Source organism: Xenopus laevis, chromosome 4S, assembly GCF_017654675.1.
Source record: "Xenopus laevis strain J_2021 chromosome 4S, Xenopus_laevis_v10.1, whole genome shotgun sequence".
Taxonomy (NCBI): domain Eukaryota; kingdom Metazoa; phylum Chordata; class Amphibia; order Anura; family Pipidae; genus Xenopus; species Xenopus laevis.
The window spans coordinates 78277751-78297360 of NC_054378.1; the positions used below are offsets into that span (position 1 = coordinate 78277751).

Consider the following 19610-nt stretch of genomic DNA (forward strand, 5'->3'; position numbering starts at 1 on the left):
GAAAACCAATCCATACTGAATTAAATTCCAGGTCTTAGAGTATTTGTAGTGAAGATGCGTTGGATTTGGAAATAGTGACATATATATATATATATATATATATATATATATATATATATATATATATATATATATATATATATATATATATATATATATATATATATATATATATATATATATATATATATATATATATATTATATATATATATATATATTTTTATATATATATAAAAAGGGCCAATAAAGAAATAAATGGAGCAAACACTTGGCAGGATTGAGGTGCAGTGTCAGAACAATGAGAATCAGCTGCTCACAAAACCCAGTACAGATCAGGATATCTTCGGGACTTCTCCCATTAACTTATATTCAACCTCGTCAGGTCTGAGATGCCAGATTTTTGGATTCTGACTTTTTCCATAATCTGGGTACAATAAATAACAAAAAATTAGGGGTTTTTTTTTGTCACAAAAAAATATTGATTTTATACTCAAAAAATCCGGTTTTTCACAAGTTTTTGTAACTTGGACTAATAAATAATCCCCTAGATGTTCATTCAGCAAATTACTGTCCAATGTATGGTCCCAAAAGGATCCCTGATAATATCTTGTTAAGGTAGCTGAGCAGGGACTCCTGTCGGCAATGGACATAGGGGATGATACAGGCAAAAACTTACTCACACGACACCCTAAGGTAGTTCTCTAGCTGTGGGGAGCACCCAAATCAGTGTGTGTGTATATGTGTGTAGGTTTCTTATTTACATGGCAATTATTCCAATAATGAAAGGGGGAGGGGGAGCACAAGAAGTATGGTCAAAATAGACACAATTTAGAATAATTTTAAAGAAATATACTTTTTAATGCACAAACCAAAAGATAACTGCATTAAATTGCTTACAGTTTTTGTAAATTAGACTTATTAATAACAACACATACTGTCTCTTCCCATGTGAAATACACCCCAAATGCGCAATGTAGCAGGGTCTTCAAATCACTTGTTAGACTCAGCTATCACTTTAAAAGACTCTCGGCAAATGAGAGTTAGCAGTTTTTGTAGCAGCTAAGCCCTAGAATATCTGCTAGATGGTGCATGAGTCTTTATTTCCTGAATCCATTCATTATTTTGTATGTCATCTTCCAAAAGGTGTATTTGTTCCAATATCACAAACACAAACTTATTTAAAAAAAAAATCATTGGGAATGGTGTTTAAGATCTTCAGAGTAATACTCCCCCCCCAACCCCATGATAAAAACAAAGTCTCTACTACCTGGGTTCATTCTTCAGTGCTGGTATGATCCACAGTGCGCAAACAGCTTTGAGCTACAGAACCCCTTAGCATTAGGGTAGAAAGCAGCACCAGAAAGAAAACTACACAGTAGTGGAGAGCAGTTAAGGAACCCAGATTTCCCTTTGGGGTTACCAATTATACTGACTCCTGCCCTTGCCCTCCTAAAGACTTAAGAGTCCAGAACAGAATTATGGTAAACGCTCTATGATCCTTTATTAGGTTGGGTTTAGAGCTTTCTTCTTAGTAAATGTAGCATGACACCTCATTTGCAATTCAAGAATCCATGTTTCATACCAGTTCCAGTACCTATTGGAAGACAAAAGGAAAACTTTGGTTTTGGTAGAAATTAAGCAACCCAGGGCAGTGAGAATGCAGAGGAATATACACTTTCTCCCAGTCCTGGTGACTGGTTTAACAGAGCTCAGGCAGCCGCTTTTATACGAACATCTATATCAAGTAAAGCAGTTCCTAAAAAGTGTATGAGCTTGACAATTATGAGATTCTGTATCCATTTGCAACACTTCCAGAGATAGAACTTTTCTTTTAATCCTCTTTATAATCCTTTGGCGGCATACTATGTTTTGGTGTTTCACACATAAACACCATCCAATCCCTCTTTGCAAGATCATATATTTGATATTCAGGTGTGCTCCCTGATCTTCCTCACCTTTTTCTAGTCTAGGGTCCTCTAGTTGGAGGGCTTCGATTGCCCATACTAACGAAGGCTAATTACCACCCAATTTAAGACTCTCTATAAGTAGGTTAATATAGGTCAATATAGTTTTGGGATATACAGACATCATATGTGTTCTGAGGTTGACTGATTAAAATTATTTTGGGGTGGTAAGAAAAGGCACATAACGTGGAACAGCTGGCACAAATAATTCAGACTTGGCCAAACAAGCTGATCCTCATAGGAAATATCACAAGAAGGACGTTTGCACAAATTCCACTGAACCCAACCAACAATTACAAGTCAATGAATTCAAACATCGGCTGCTAGTTACTAGACCTGAGTCAACTTTACAGGTTACTGTTATGGATCCATTACCTGGAATGCATGCATAAATTTTCCTGATACCAGATATTTCCATAATATCGCACAATGTACCTTAATGCTTCTAAAATATAAAAATATTAGAACACCCAGGAGGACTGCATTGCCATTAATATGATTTTATGTTACATTCATGTTACCATCAAGCACAATATACTGTCTAATTCCTAGAGAAAAAGTAAATCCACAAATGAAGAACTTATAGGATCTGTCCTGATATTTCATTCTGCTTAAATATTTGTTATATGGAGAGTGCATACAGGGCGACTACTCTAGTGTTTTTGCATATCATAAGTTATTACAGGAACTGACTTTTTTAAGCCTAGCCAAAGAAACCCGTATTTTGCTACAATATCGGAGAATCTGAACAATACATTTTATCCCTCTTCTCAAACTGCCAATTGTGACATAAAAGAAACATTACCCATTGTTAAATACTAATTGGGACCAACAATCAGCAACTACTTTAAGTTTTGCTATTTGGTATAGCCAAAAACATCTAGGGTTCCAATTATTAATGTTCAATTTTTTTTTGCAGGTAACATTGTTTATGGCTGAAAAAAGGACCCGTCTCTAAGGTTTAAGAGTTTCTTCTGCAGACTCATTCCTTGCAGAGAGGAAAATATTTTCTGAATCACTGACTTCCGTTTGTAATTTGCATCCGTGATTAATGATTTGGAGTAGTGCACATAGCATTAGAACACATTCCGCCTGAATTGACAATCTATCTGCAATGATAGATGTGTCCAGATGTTAACACTTTAATGGCAAAGAAAGCAAAGGTTTATAAAAGAACCGGTTTAAAAAAACATGTTAACAATTGCCATTGAATGTGTTCATAAAGTGCAGGCAGGAAATACACAGGAGAGAAGGAAAGGTAGAACTTACCTTGATTGTGCCTTGACTGTTAGCAGCAATAAGTACATTTGACTCCTGTGAGAAAAAAAGAGCGATAAGGTCTATTACACAAGTCCCAACACAGACAGCACAATTTTTTATTGAGACATCTGTTGCAGTCTTAACTGCATATTTAAACAAAAAAGGCAAATTTACCAACACAAGTGCAAAAACGAATGCAAGAGTGTAATACTGGACACTATATAAAGGTGATTTTGTAAATATTGGGGTAAAGGAAAGCCACTGTACACTCACCCCCCTATTCAATGTTCATAAATGTAAAGTCATGCACCTGGGTTAAAAACATATCCATGCCACTTACTCTTAATGGGACTGCACTAGGCAAATTCATTATGGAAAAGGCCTTGGAGTCCTTGTAGTTGATAAACATGGCTGTATCAAGCAATGTCAGTCAGCAGCATCAAGGGCAAATAAGGTCTTGAGCTGTATTAAAAGGGGCATAGATTCAAGGAAGGAGGGGGTCATTCTTCCACTTTATAGAGCACTGGTAAGGCCCAATCTAGAATATTGCGTACAGTTTTGGTCTCCATCACTCAAACAGGACATTATTGAATTAGGGAGGGTACAGAGATGGGCAACTAAGCTGGTAAAAGGTATGGAAAATCTTAGCTATGAGGAAAGACTGGCCAAATTGGGGATGTTCACGCTGAAGAGGCGCTTAAGGAGTGATATGATGACTATGTATAAATATATAAGAGGATCATATAATAATCGAATGCTTTATTTACCAGTAGGACACAAGGTCACTCATTCCGATTAGAAGAAAATAGGTTCCGCCTAAATATGTTTTTTTTACAGTGAGAGCTGTGAAGATGTGGAATTCTCTACCTGAATAAGTTGTACAGGCTGATACATTAGATAGCTTTAAGAAGGAGTTAGATGGCTTTTAGCAAGTGAGGGAATACAGGGTTATGGGAGATAGATCATAGTACAAGTTGATCCAGGGACGAGTTTGATTTCCATTTTGGAGTCAGGAAGGATTTTTTTCCAACTCCGAGGCAAATTGGAGAGGCTTCAGGTAGATTGTTTTTTTTTTTTTTTTGCCTTCCTTTGGATCAACTAGCAGTTAGGCAGGTTAAAAAAGTTAAAAGGTTGAACTTGATGGACATGTGTCTTTTTTCAACCTAACTTACTATGTACTATCCTTTTTCCCATCTATCTTCTGTTCCAGCTTCTGGCCCCATGTGCATGACCCCTATTCAGCACTTTCTTCCACTATCATCATGTACATGATTTCATTGCTATCATGTACATGATTGCAGTGTAAAGCTGGCCATAGACACAAAGGTATAGTTCGATTCGTACGATTTTCAGAGCGTGTGAATTGTCTCAACATTTTTCATACCATGGCGATTGGTCGTTTAGTCAGTCGGACAGGATAATTTCTCGGCATGTATTGCCTATCTGATGATTTCAATGGGGGACTGTCACTACTATTTGTCAGACATAACTTTCATACAATTGTTAAAATACAAACACGAATCACCCCTTGATTTTTATCCTTCTAATTCCGGTGGAGGTCTGACTAAAGTCAGTATTCAAAAATTTCACAATATCCAAAGAATAGAAAAGAACCCCCACTAGAACAGACTAAACTCAGGCAGTCACAAAGTATTATTGACACACTTATTTATAGTTAGTTGAATAGACACTTGATTATGCCACTTATTAAATTATTATAAAGTGCTGTGCAATAAATTATAAAGTGCAGTGCAAGGATTATTAGTGAGGAGCTTAAAAGACCAAAATTCTTTCTGTCCCACAATATTATTAGACAATTAATAGAGTGATACTAAATTGATCACCAATTTCTAAATTACTAGTAGTGCTAAAAAATTATTTAATAATTAATTGACTAAAATGAGAATATTGAATAAATTAGATTATAAAGTGCTACAGTGCTAAATGAATTTCGTAGTCCTTCCTAATTAATAAGGTTCATTTCATTAAATAACTAGACTGCCATTAGATAGGATAAAAATAAGAAATTAATTAAATCATTGCTCAAATTCATGAGAAAAAGGAGGAAAATGAAAAAAGAGAGGGTGGAGTTGTCCCAAAACTACTACCTAATTGGTTCTATCCCTAGGACACCACAAAGGTGGAGAAGGCAGAGTAACCGGGACTGTGGTCTCGTAATTAACTAAGCCCTAAACTGATTTGAGAGACTACGATATACTATAAAACCACAATTCCACGGTCTCCTGGGAGTTTAGTATTGCAGAGAAAGAGAAGGAGTTGAACCGAGCAAAGATTCTTTCCACCACCCTCCAAAATTGGTTTGACCCCAAGTTGAGTATATCGTTTTGAAAGATAACCGGATCTGGAAATGAAACGCCGACGCGCGTTTCGCTATGTTAGCTTTGTCAAGGCGTAATATTCATACAATTGTTGCCACAGACAGAACATAATCTGATTTGTTATTTTACTACTTTATTTAACCTGAAAGGTTAGCAGCAGGTGGGAAGATTGGGACATCTACAGTAGAAAGAACATTAGCCTTTAATGACAATGGAACACAGGACTGTTTCAGGCACTTTGAACACCATGCTTTTAATTAGTTTCAAAATATCTGACAGAGCAAGCCAAAACCAGCCCCTGTAGCTTTTGGCAGCGCTTGTCAGGATATTTCAGTGCAACTCTTAAATTCCCTATGTGCCATAGCCTTAAATAGTGTTGAAATTAACACCTGTTTTAATTATTTTCAATGGCTAACGCTTAGGCAGATTATTACCAACAAGACAGGAAAACCAAGGACACCATTGTGTGCTTATCACTTAAAATTAATTTCATAATAGACAACAGCGGCCTGGGTATGTCACATCTAAGGGGAGGCCAGGTGTGGAAGCTTTGTTTCCAATTTTCTTGAGTTGCGGTTAAAGGCACCTACAAACTTTCACAGAGTAGGCTTACAACTGTTAACAATGTCATCTTTATATTAAAGGAGAATTAAAGTTTAACTAAAGAAGTAGGCTAAAAACGTTGTACATTATGTTTTGGGTTTCTTTACCAGCTTGATGCCCCAGTAGCTCCACATCTTCTTTTCTGCTGATTCACTGCACATGCTCTGTGCTGCCGTCACTTACTGAGCTTAAGGACGACTCAAATTATACAGTACAGCGAGGCAACTCCGGACGACTTCGGAATACGAAGCGACGCGTGTGCCATGCCGCAGGCGATTTTTCCTTTTAGGCGGCGCAAGACAGAGGTAAGGTATTTGAGGAGATTGGTTGCAACAAAGATGAGACAATTTGTCGCCAGACGACTAAATCTCCCCAAATCGCCCAGTATGACCTTAAAGGTATTTGGGTATTATTTAATAAAAGTTGAATCAGAACGTATCATTACATTCCAATTTATGACTAAAACAAACACATACAAGTCCATTGTTGGCAGTTTTGGATACTTTGGCACCTAAAACTTGGCATTTAGAATGACTCAGTGTGCCTCTACCAACAATAAAAGCTGAAGTTGCCAGTTTTACTTCAGTTAACAAATGATGCCAGTAGCCACCCCATTCATCAATTCCGTCCCATATGCACTAGTACCCATTACCAAGGTCATGGTTTCAAGGCCGAGGACCTAAGGCCAAATAAAAAAAAAAAACCAAATGGAAAAATATAGAGGAATGGGCTATAGCTCAGTTTATTTTGGCCTACTATACCTAGAAAACTGCTTAGGTACAGTTCATATGTAAAATTCCCTGTGCTTCTAACTGGTGCATTTTATGAATTCAATTAAAATTCTTGGAATATTTTTGTGTTTTATCTGGCACCACCTTCATTAAATTGCTAGGATTCCACACATTGTTTTTAAATAAAACAACAGATGAGAATGCCTATTCAATAGTTATTTAGGTAACTGTGATGCTGTAACTTTCACCTTTCCTTTTTCCCTTGGGGGAGAGGGAAATAAGATCTTTTGAAATAATATTGTGGCAGAAGAGGACAAACACTGTGCCCACAGACCCTTGCTACAGTTTTGCATCTTGCCCTTAATGCCTCTGACTTCTTTACGGATAGAAATTAAAAGGATTTTTGTTTTATTAAATATAATTTAGCAATAGTTAATCACTTGGTAGACCTTGGAATGGTTTTTTAGTAATAATTATATGGAAACCTGTTATCTAGAATACTCTGAATTATGGGAAGGCCATCTCCCACAGACTCCATTACAATCAAAGAATTCACAATTTTAAAAATAATGTCCTTTTCCCTGTAATAATAAAACAGAACATTGTACTGGATCTCACCTAACATATAACTAATCCTAATTAAATAATTTTCTTAGAAGATCCAACTTAGAGATAGACCCCTTATCAGGAAAACACCAGGTCCCAAGCATTTTGGATAAAAAAGGCCAATATCTGTCTATTAATATGATTTGACTTACTATTTATTGCCATTTTATAGGTGTAAAATGGCTTCCTTTCTGCATTAAATTAAAAAAAAAAAATGTTTATGGCTTTAATGTTATTTGTAAACGTAAAACACACTGGAGGAGATTCATCGTGGGGTGACTAATCTAATGTATCATTGCTCTTGAACCACTGAGAATTCATGATGAACGTTTATTTGAAAGTGTCTTAGAGATTTGTTGTCTTTTGCAAAATTTTATTTTAAAGTTTACAATGCTTTTAAGAAATCGTCCCATTTTATTTATTGTGGTGTGCTTGCTATTAGCCCTGCTGGGTTCCACCATGTTTTAATTAAAGTCTATACAAAGCTTCACCTTGTCTGTTGGATTCATTGGAGTCTTAGAGAACACATATTTATGTCCTGGGCTCAGAACCTCTAGCAGAAAAGATGCAAGTATTTTGAAATAACAATTACACTTTTTTAAATGTTGCAAAATTCCCAGAGCATTTTATTTCCTTGTATTACTGGTCCTTCAAAATAAGGGCTTTAGCACAGGGGCAGATTCGGGGAGATTTAGTCGCCTGGAGACTAATCGCCTCTTCTTCGGTGTTGGACTCAACAGTCAAGTTTGATAAATGTCCAGAAGTCTGGATATCGATAGGAATTGTGCAAGAAACAACTGCCATATTCCAAACTCAAACTATGATAAATCTGACTCTTAATATGTATTAAAGTTAATAATAAACAGTTTTCAAAGAAAAAAGTTTTAGGTACATTGCTGGGCTTGTGTGTTCTTTTGGTCGCCAGTTCAAGGTCTACAGGTATATTACAATCAACCAAGTACCCACTTACCACCAGCTAAAAGGAAAAATCACCTTTTAGACACCTTTAAATAATATTGTTCTAAGCAAAGCCTTACAAATTCAGTATATCAGTAGCACATCTGCAGCCAGAACTGAACCGCAACCTTACAGCCTCTCATATAAAGTGACCGTTAAACTATACTATAATATTTCACAATAATTAACACAATTCAATAAGGTGGAATAAAGACCTGAAATAAAAAAAACATGTTAGCCCATACTATGTATTTCCCCCTGGAGACATCAAAGTCAACACTATCATATCATTAGCATCATTTATTGCTTAGGGTACTGAGCTTTGTACAGCAATTTTATAACAAAGTGAATGCAAAGGTCAGTTTTATATGACTTCTGTTACCTAACCAAAGAAAATATATCCTCAATATAACAAATGATTCAGTACGGTCAGAGATGGGATTGTTCAGATTTTCAATTTCACTAATGATTGCCTTTTGGTGAGCGGGGAAGAGAGTCAAATGAGGCTAACGCAAACCCTAAGCAAAGTCTTGCCTCATCTCGATCAACTTTTCATAATTTCATCTTGCTATCATGTCAGGATTTGTCTACATTCTGCTCAACCACCTTCATGGCATAGTACTGCGTAACATTATGTCTTCATTGCTTTTCCTGTTGTTTTGCAAGATTGGAATAAAAATATATTACACCATTCTCCTGAAAATGCTGTTAATCATACACATCAGATGCCAGCTATTAAAAAGACAGACCATAGCACTTAAGCAACCTTCAAAAGCCCTGAGCAAAAGCTGAGAATTCCTGCATTAACCACTTTGTATGTCCAGGAGACAAAAGGATATAATTTGTTTGCAGGTTACTTAGCTGGGTAACAGAACCAGGGTGAAAATAACAAAACAAATATATTTCACATGGGGCAAATACAGAAAATGAAAACTGAAATCTCCTTTTTATAAAGTTCAATGATCGATTTTTTAATTTTTAAAAGAAGGGAATTTATTCCCTTAGTAGGGTAAATATTGGAACCATTGCCCTTTGAACACGAAGTAAAGCATGAAAGATTCAATTTTTCAAATGAACATTCCAACACTTTATATAATTTCAAATGTATCAAGTATGGGTGCCATAATATTTGTTTTGGGCCTAAGTATGAAAAAAAATTAAGTCTTCCAGAAATCTTCAAAACAGTTCAAGCCCCTGAGGAATCACTGAAGACAGCCAGGCATACAAATTGTCAATAACCAAGGGAACTATAAATCAATGCATTCTAGCCATAGTTAACTAGCTCAATCCAGTTCAGCGTTTTACATATACTGTATTGGCTCAATTATCTCTCATACTGTCCATAGGCCATATAAAAATAAAATTGTGATGTGATTCATAGGGGCCATATAAAAATACTTTGAGAATCACAGCCAGGCAATGGGCCTCCAGTCATAAACTAACTAAATCCAACAAGCAATGGGTCAGCATAAAGAGATGCACTTAGCAATGTCAACAGGCAGTTACACTTCTCTGCACATTCCCTGATATTTAACAATTATACAATCTTAACATTTTACTTTCCCTTTAACTGTACACAGACTAAGAGAATCTAGTGCAACTGGCCCCTTCTCTCTACTCCACACTTGTAACAACTCCAAAAATGCATCTAAAGGGATATTTTTACACAAGCTTGAAGAAAATGTTGTTTTATTTTAAATTAGGCCAATAGCACAAGCAGCTCCTTAATCCTGCATATTCCAGATGGCTGGAAAGCATCGATGATCACCTCCCATATTTCCCAGGAGACATATGGATGCATCGTTTCAACAGTAAATTTCGGTGAAAAAGTGCCCATGCCTGTCAAAAGTATGGAAATCTTGCCTTTTATTTATTTTCCATTCATGTCAATGAAAACAATGGAATGAGGTCACGAGCATTTGAAAGCACTGTGTTTTATTAGCTTTGTTTACATTATATATGTCTTTATATAGTTTTTAAAAAAAAACAAACAACAAAAACAACAATATTGAGTGATGGCATGGCACGTCAGATGTCGGGACAGTACACACACAATCCAAAAATCATACGAATCGAGGATTCGTACTATGGGATCTTTCGTCTATGGCCAGCTTCAAAACCAGAAAGGAAATGCTTTCTCTCTCATGGAATTATGGGCAGAGACAGCACATTACTCCTTTATGTCCCACTATGCATCCAGAGCTGCAGGTTTAGTAGCATAGATACAGCCCAATAATTCAAAGACAAATCCAAATTCAGGCACAAAGTCTGTTTTGATTTTTTCAGTGTATTATGTCAGAACACAACTGAAAAGTTTGACAAAAAAACAAGATTAAGATGAAAAGGGTCAAAGGGAGCGGATTACCCTTCTTTATGCAAGGAACACAATAACAAGTCTGGTGAAAACAGCAAGGCATTCTCAAGTCGCTTGCTAAAAGTCTAACCAGCCTTAAACTAAAAATGAGGGGCCTTAACTCCCCTGAGCCATCTCAACCAGCTACCATCTGGAAGAAGATATCTTCTTTAAAATAAATACATAAATGTGTATCTATATTAAACATTACACATTGATTACAGGTATAAAAAAAATCTCTTTTTTTATGATAGCATTTGTTTTGAGGTTGGATCATTGAAAAGCCTTTAAAATGTATTTTGTGTATAGGCTTCCCTCTTTTTTTATTCAGATATTTTGAGCATAATTTAACTTTTTTCTGCATGGTCTTTCTTCCTGTCTGAACTGGTTGTTTATATGCACAGACAATAATTCTACTATACTTTCGGTACATGCTCCATCCCCCATCATTCTCCTCCAGTATCTTTATCTGCAGCAAAGAAGTCTTTCAGTCAAACTGGCAACAAATTAAAATGCTTCTTTAGAACGATTATGACTGATTGAATTAATATGCATTATCATATTCTGTTTAGCACAGAAATACCTTCAACATTTTTCTAGGAAAAGCTTCAGAAGGGCCCAAATATTGAGATCATGATAAAAATAAATAACATTTTTGCAGTTTAATGCTATTCTCTGGAGGTCAATGTACACAAGCAGCTGATCTGAATACACCATTGTAGTTTGTAGAGTTTTATGCAATGCATCCATTTGAGAGCTTCTGATGAGCAAGAGAGTGAGAATATTATATGCTGAAGGTCAATGTGGTAAAAAGACCTAATGCAAAAGCTCTTTTTTTAGCCATTTAAAAAAAAAAAAATGTTATCAAGACAACGACCAGGTCATAACATAGACATTAAATCTCTGCATTTTTAAGGACAAAGAACATTTTCATAGACATCCTATACGAGCTTATTAGAGAATGCAGATTTAAAAACTTACAAAGCTGTGTTTGTTATTATAGAATATTAATTATAAAGCATGCTATAGTTTTCAAGTGTTAAACTGGCAATACACAAAGATCCAATGGTTCAGCTGGGTTGATCTAATCCACTTTGGCCAAAGGTTGTTACAATCTTTTGGCCCCTGGGTTAATAATCAGATCATAATATAGGCTTATGTAGGCCCATCACGGAGGCTGACGCAGCCCTCAATCGACAGGATGAATTGCATTCTGCCCATATGCCAGAGCCAGTACATTACAGACTCAGGCTTTAGAAGGCAAGTTGGCAGCCTATTTTAGGCCACATAGACATGGAGGGTAAGGCAGAGACCAAAAGGGATCCAAGAATTTCTGGCCCCATCCCACCATGTCTTGATCTGCCCCAACAACTCTGCCAATCTGCTCATGACGCACACACACTTTGTGATCGTGTTTCCTGAGGATTTTGGGTGTGACTTGCCTTTCAGTGGATGGGGTAAGGGTAAGCAAGTTATGAAATTATGGACATGTGGTGATAGGACTGTTTTTATGGGTGACCAGATGGGTGGGGGTTGTTAAATTCTTGTGACTTCTAAAAATTTCATTTGGCATGTCTTGTGAGCTGGGAGAAATGTGGTTTAGGCAGTATTTGGAAAATTGCATACTTGAAAAGGAGTATTTAGGTAATGTGATGTAGGAGAATATATATATATATATATATATATATATATATATATATATATATATATATATATATATATATATATATATATATATATATATATATATATATATATTGAAAAAAGTAAAATGGTGGTTCTACTGTATATATGATTGATGTGTTTGTTTCCCTTGAGAAAAGTCATAGGTGCTGACGAAACATTGGACAATTTGTTCTGACAATAGAGCTAGTGTGGTGATGGGTGACTTATCTATTAAAAAGGTAGCAGCTTTTGAGGTATTTTACTCATAGGCAATGTAAAGCAATCAGCTTGGCAACCTGCTGTACCATTTATATTCAAACTTACCCCACCAGGGAGTGCACGCCAGCACACAGCGCTTACAAATTCATTGGTGTCATCTTCTTTCCTATCCTTGTCTAAAACACTCTTGACCGTGTCAAATTTGAAAGTCAACAACGTTTTTGAAAGGCCCTTATAATAAAGGTAGAGGGAGTTGTTTTCACTTCCTAGACACAAACATAAAATTACAAATATACAGTGAAATGGATTGAATAAGATTTCAACATCAAAATTCTGTTCTGCTTAACTGATCTATTACTAAAAGGGAATCTAAATTAAAACAATTAACTGATATAAACTTACTCAGGGTGGTTCTCTGAGCACTTTTGTAATTTACATTAATTATTTTTAGTGGTTTTTGACATTTGCATTTTTATACTGCTAATACCAGGCTTTTGATACAACCGAAAGTCAGTAGCTCTGAGGATAAATAAAAACAGTAATCTTGGAGAGGTTTAGATCCTCTTTAATGATATTAAGCACTATCCAGTTATATATGTTAACAACAATAAATTGTTTATATGTTTTAGCTTTTACTTGCAATTTAAATGTCAGAAAAATGTGAAAAGTAAAGTAATAGACAATCAATCAGAACAAATGCAATACCAGAGTCGAAACACAGTATATGGATCTCCATAAAAATATGGGGTGAAAGACCCTGATTTTGTGTTTGTGACTTTGTGAAGTGCTTGACAAACCAAAAAAGTGGGCTGATATGGAATAAACACTTGTGTCAAAATAAATAAATTTAGACTTAACAAGACAACCCTGACATAGTCTTAGATGTTTCATGCACTTATTTATAGACTTAGGCGTCTTACCTATACTTTGATCAAGTGTACAGAACATAAAACATATAATGCTGTGCCAGGGGTGTTTTGTACTGACCTAAGTTTATGTGCACATACCTTTGTGTTTGTTTAGCAATCCAAACACACATTCAGCTCTTTACAAGCTGCTCTGTTTATTAGTGCCAAAAGATCATTGGCGTTGATAGGACTGTTTCATTTTAACTTTCAAGAGTAGTGATGGCCAAGTCTGATCTGTTTCACCTTGCTGAAAATTAATTAAACAGCAAAAATGTGCCAAACGCATTGAAGTCAATGGTTGTCTTTCTGAGCAACATTTTTTTTTTACTAGACAGAGTCTATGAGCATCCTTTTTAGGCAAAAAATGTTGCAACTATGTAGACGCAGGATCAGCACACTCTGTTAGCAGTGATAATGCGATTATTTATCCCACAAAAAGAAGCATTTTATCAGATGTTTCGGTCCCACATGGGGACCTTTTTCAGTAGTACAGTACAGTAGTTTACAAACAAAAGATGCAGTATAGACATGGGGGCAGCCATTCAAAGCTGAAAAAGGAAGAGGATACACAGCAGATAACAGATAAGGTCTGAAGTATACAATAGGATTCTTCAGAACTCATCAGTTATCTGTGCATCCTGTGCTTGAATGGTAGGTACACAGCAGCTTGATTATATAAACTGTAGTTGTGTTTTTGAAGCAAACACACCAGGTGTACCTGGTATAGCAGGGAAACACTACTACATTATATAGTCTTTCCTGGTAGCGGACGGGGAGTTTAGTCGCCCAGCGACAAATCTTCTATACTTCGGGGGAGTAATCTCCCAAAGTTCGCCGGTGGGATGGCATACAAATCACTTCCGATTTCCGAAGTCACCCGAAGTTGCCTCCCCATCTGCCACTACCCTAAAACAATTTTCAATCTAGGTGTTTGTTCCTTTCACTTTTAAAGAAAAAAAAAAAAGTGTGACTTATGAGTAAGGCACATTATTCAGTTTTGATTTTTTAATACAATCTTACCACAAGCAATGTAGTCTCCATTAGATGCCAAGCCAACAAAATTTTTTTCATTAATATGTCCCTTAAATGATCGAAGGCAATGCGGCCGTGACACATTCCACAGTTTCAACTGACTATCTGTTGACCTAAGCATAAATAAAGAGGTAAAAAGAAGATAAGCTTTTCAACACAATAGAAAAGTACTTGTTAAAAGACATGGACTCCGTAGAATTAGGAGTTGTTCAATCTGTCAGCAATAGCTTTGAAACCCTTGGGCGTTCACTTATTGTATGAGCTAGAGGAAAAGGGTAATTGCTTTGAAATCTTTAAACTTTTATATGTAACTCTGCAACCTCATATGTTTCCACAAGAAAATTGGAAGAGATAAGATTTAAAATAGTTTTATGAAAACCGGATTACTTGGATAGCAAAACTATACATCATTATATATTAAACACAAATAAAAAACCTTAAAGTGATACTGATACTAAAAATTCTATTTTCAAAATATTAATCTACATCAAAAGTTACCTATAGGTCACGTTGATCTACATAAGGACCATTTATTATTTGTCATAAAAATGTTCTTGTTTTTTCTCGTTTTTCTGAGTGGTTGTCTTTACCAAGGCAATTATAGGCGTCTTAATCATGGGTCCTTGCTAGCTTGAAATACTTAATAATAACGATATGATCCTTACACACAAGTGTCTCGAGTTACTCATGTGACTATTTATCTTAAACAAGGGAGTATCTTCATTGATCAGGCAAGATATAATATCACTAATATTATATACTTATATAATCTTTTCTATAGTGCATAGATGTAATTAGTGTTCGTACACATATGATTATATTTGATTCTATTCCTACATGCTAGCATTCTAGATACTGCATAAAAAAGTCCAATAGTTAAGGAGGGATTATTTTGAAAATGATTGTACTTACGCTGAGACTATCTCATCCCCATTTACAAACTTGGCATAGGAGACTGCTTTGCGATGCCCTTTGAAAACCATAATAGGCTGCTTAGTGTTCCGAAGGTCATAATAGTGGACACAGTGATCTACAAAGAAAATAAAATGAATAGTTGAACAAAATAACCGCTGAGAAAAAATGTCTGCTTGAGTCCAAGAGTGATATTGTAATAGAGGTATGGGACCTGCTATCCAGTATGCTCTGGACCTGGGGCTTTCCGGATATGCCACATGTTTCCATAAGATAAAAAAAATTACTGTAGACTGGAAAGTGAATAGTCACTATGACTAGCTCTTATAATAAAATGTAATTAAGTAATATACAGGTATAGGACCTGTTATCCAAAATGCTCAGGGCCTGGGGTTTTCCAGATAACTGATCTTTCTATAATTTGAATCTTCATACTTTAGGTCTACTAAAAAATCTGGTTTTGCTTCCAACAAGGTACCAATCATACACACAATATCTACTGTATGGTTGAGTTTGACAGCTGTGAGCTGTGAGTATAATAATTGACTACTGAAAAAAGCAGCTCTGAGTATAATATTTAATCGACTACTGAAAAAAAAGAAAACCAATTGCTGGAAAATATCTACATTTTTGATTATATTTTCAAGATTTATGGATTAATCAAAAATTTTGCAAATCAGGCTAGAGTAGATATAAACACAATACATGACAGAAATGTTTGCATGCAAGACCTATGTACAAGTGTGCCGAAAAACAGAATAAAATCAGGGAACACAGATATATTGAGTAGACTGAAATGGAACTTAGTGAAACTGACAACAAGCATAACAGTTTTAAACTTTCAGTTGGTTATGCAATTTATAGGGGCACAGATATGGTATCTGTTATCTGGAAACCTATTATTCAGGAAGTTACAAAATACAGCAATGTCATTTCTCATAAGGAGAGTTTATCTGTATTAATTAAACAGTACAGTACCTTGTATTTAAAAACCAATCTAGCAACGATCCTATTGGTGGTTTAAAATGTTTAAATGTTTTAAGTAGCTTTAGGGCATGGTACTCTAAATTATGAAACACTCTTATCCTGTAAGCCCCAGGTTCCTAAACTTACTGGATAATACAGTAGATTCACTGCCTGTGCTAGGGTAATGGAACTCTGCACCCCTCCCCTCCAAAGGTTTTGCTTTAACATTATTTTTAAAGATGTATATGAAGAGAAGTTTGGATAACATCACTCTCCCTGATCAATAAAGAAACCATAAATATGTCTTACATTACTAGTTTGAAAAAACACTCACTTGAGTAATCAACAACACACATTGATTTATTCAGAATAACAAAGAGCCGGAGCACAATGCCAAGATTAAAGTCTCTCTCTAACCTCTTCAGCCAAAAAAGCTATCATTGACAACAGAAGTTAGGATAATAAATGCACATGTGTGATACACAAAAGCAACAGAAAGCAGCCCAAGTTCACCTAAGCTGGGGTAAAGAAAAATCTAAGAATTAAAGCAACAATGCAAGATATAGGCATGGACATGCATTGCTCAGAATAAGCCGATATATAAGCAACTGCACAGTATATAAGAGCTAACTTGCAGACTGGTATGAAAACATGGCTTTGTTTCTCACTTAACTCAATTCCCCTTGACCAAAAGTTGACCCTAACCTGCCTGTTACTGACCCATGCTGGTGAGCCGCTGTATTTATAGACCAGCAACCGCCTGCCCATCTGCAATGCAATCAAAGGGGGTTTGTTTCAGAACAGTCCATATAAACAAGCTGCTGTGAAGTAATGTGGGCAGCCATTCAAGCACAGGATACTCAATAGATAACAGGTAAGTTCTGAAGAATCCCATTGTATACTATAGAGCTTATCTGTTATCTGCTGTGTATCCTGTGCCTTTTCTCCTTCTTCTGCTTTGAATGGCTAACCCCATGGCTACACAGCAGTTCATTTATGTAGATTGTTCTGAAACAAACACACCAGTTTTACCAGTGTAGAACAACACTAGATTATATTTTCATTACTTTAAGACACTTAATTTTTTTTGTGTTATTGTTCCTTTAACTGGGTGTCATATACATAAATATTGTATTATGACCTGTCAAACCTAGCCAGGCTCTCAGGTAGCAGTAATTTGTCAGGAAATTAAAAAATAAAAAAACAGAAGTTAGCCCTTGCATATTTATATAGCCTAACCCACCAAAAATCCCCATTCTCAAGGTGGGCTGCCAAGAACAAAACAGTTTTATTAATGTCACCCAAATGTACAGGTCTTGCTGTAGAATCACACAAAGAATGTTGTGATTATCTGTATTGCTTAAAATAAATGCGCTTTTCTTCATATTGCATATTCACCTGCATTTGCCACATCTACATGACAGCTTAATATAGAATTAAACTACATTGGTACAACTACCTGAATTAACATTTTATCAGGCTACCCCTCACCTGAAGGGTAACTACTCTTACAGTAATGGTAAAATCCTCTCTAAAACAAGTGAAAAATAAATAAATGTAGGCCCTAAGCCTCTAATGGTTGGCATAAAGCCTGGATACACTGGCTTGCTAGATGCTCAATTGTTTCCCATCACCTTCGGCATAGTTCTTTGGCTAGCTAAAATTAGTGACTTAATTATTAATTGATTGCTCTAGCAATGAGTGTTTTTCTCACACCTCTCCTGCCACATTAACACAGAAAATCTCTTTTTTCCATTGGATGCCCCCTCCTTCCATTTTCAACAAATAATCACTGGTATTAATCGGAAACACAGGAGAACAGCTGGTCTAACTTTAAAGAGACATCACTGCCTCCTTACCATATGGACATTCTCAGACAGTGATTAAAGGGAAAGAAAAAACCCATCTGGGTCTAAAGCACCACTCAAAAATAAGTTACAGTGCACAGGAAAAAAACAGGAGCATGAGAACAGAACACTGCAATGTACAGAGCTCGAACACTGAATATACATGTCAGAATCTAAGGTTTTCTGGTCTCTCTCAGGTGTGTGTGTATGTTTTATTTATTTTTATATATATATATATATATATATATATATATATATATATATATATATATATATATATATATATATATATATCTGAAGAGAAATTCTCAAGCACAAAGTGGTGCTATTAATCAATGTTTGTAATTACTATTTATATAAAGCCAACATATTTTATCGTGCTTTACAGAGAGGATACATTATTCATATAAGTCCCGGCCTCAGTGGAGCTCACAGCCTAAGTATCAAATCCATACACACTATTTTTAAACCAGAAACCAATTATTAACATGCCTGTATGTAATTTACTTAGGTATGTATTTTGATTTAAAAAAACATTTTTACTACATCACAAACTAAAATCAAATTTGATTAAGCAGAAATTCTGCTTGAAACAGACATTGCTCTTTAGGCAAAATTGTACACAAGGCTACACATTACACAGTTTGATAAAAACAAGTGGATACAATTTTACATGGAACAGCAGGATTCTAAAAAGGTGATCTATGGTGTATATTAATAAATTAATATTATAGTACATCAATAAACAGGCCATATGCTTGCCTCAAATGATCATAAAACTATTTTTGTTATATACAATTAGTATATAATTCACTCCAGTCCCTGTCCAGGTTTCTTAACTTTGGCAACAAGACAAGAGTGTGCCCAAAGGAGAGATTGTGGATCAAAACCCAACCTTCGGGCAAGATGTAAGAACATTTATCTCATCACATATTTCTATATAATCTAATATATTTACCTGCACACCCGAAGGCTAGATGATAGCGAGAGGAGGGGCTGAATTTAACACAGCATACATTTGCTTTGGCTTCAATACTTGCAACAGAGTTATCCAAGTTTGTGGACCACAGCTTTACTGAAAAAGAAGAAATACAAATCGCAATCCTTGATCAAATTGCTTTCACAGGTATCCATATATAACCTTGCATTTCTTCCAAACCTTCCAAACATCAAACCACAAAAGTTTGATGATTTGGGAGACATGTCAACCTAGCAAGTGGCTGGGGTAATGCACAGATGATCCTTA

The 19610-nt window shown here is 35.7% G+C and overlaps 1 protein-coding gene across 2 annotated transcripts in view; it reads right to left on the reverse strand.

Moving 5' to 3' along the window:
* Positions 1 to 836: 836 nt before the first annotated feature.
* Positions 837 to 19610, reverse strand: part of cop1.S (COP1, E3 ubiquitin ligase S homeolog) — an 83398-nt gene continuing 64624 nt past the window's right edge. For both annotated transcript variants that reach the window (XM_018260947.2, XM_018260946.2), the window contains exons 15-20: positions 19323 to 19439; positions 15552 to 15669; positions 14628 to 14752; positions 12805 to 12965; positions 3236 to 3280; positions 837 to 1596 (exon numbers count right to left, since the gene is read on the reverse strand). In XM_018260947.2, coding sequence (XP_018116436.1) covers positions 1579 to 1596; positions 3236 to 3280; positions 12805 to 12965; positions 14628 to 14752; positions 15552 to 15669; positions 19323 to 19439 — 584 coding nt within the window. In that variant the 3' untranslated portion in view covers positions 837 to 1578. The remainder of the gene's footprint in view (positions 1597 to 3235; positions 3281 to 12804; positions 12966 to 14627; positions 14753 to 15551; positions 15670 to 19322; positions 19440 to 19610) is intronic.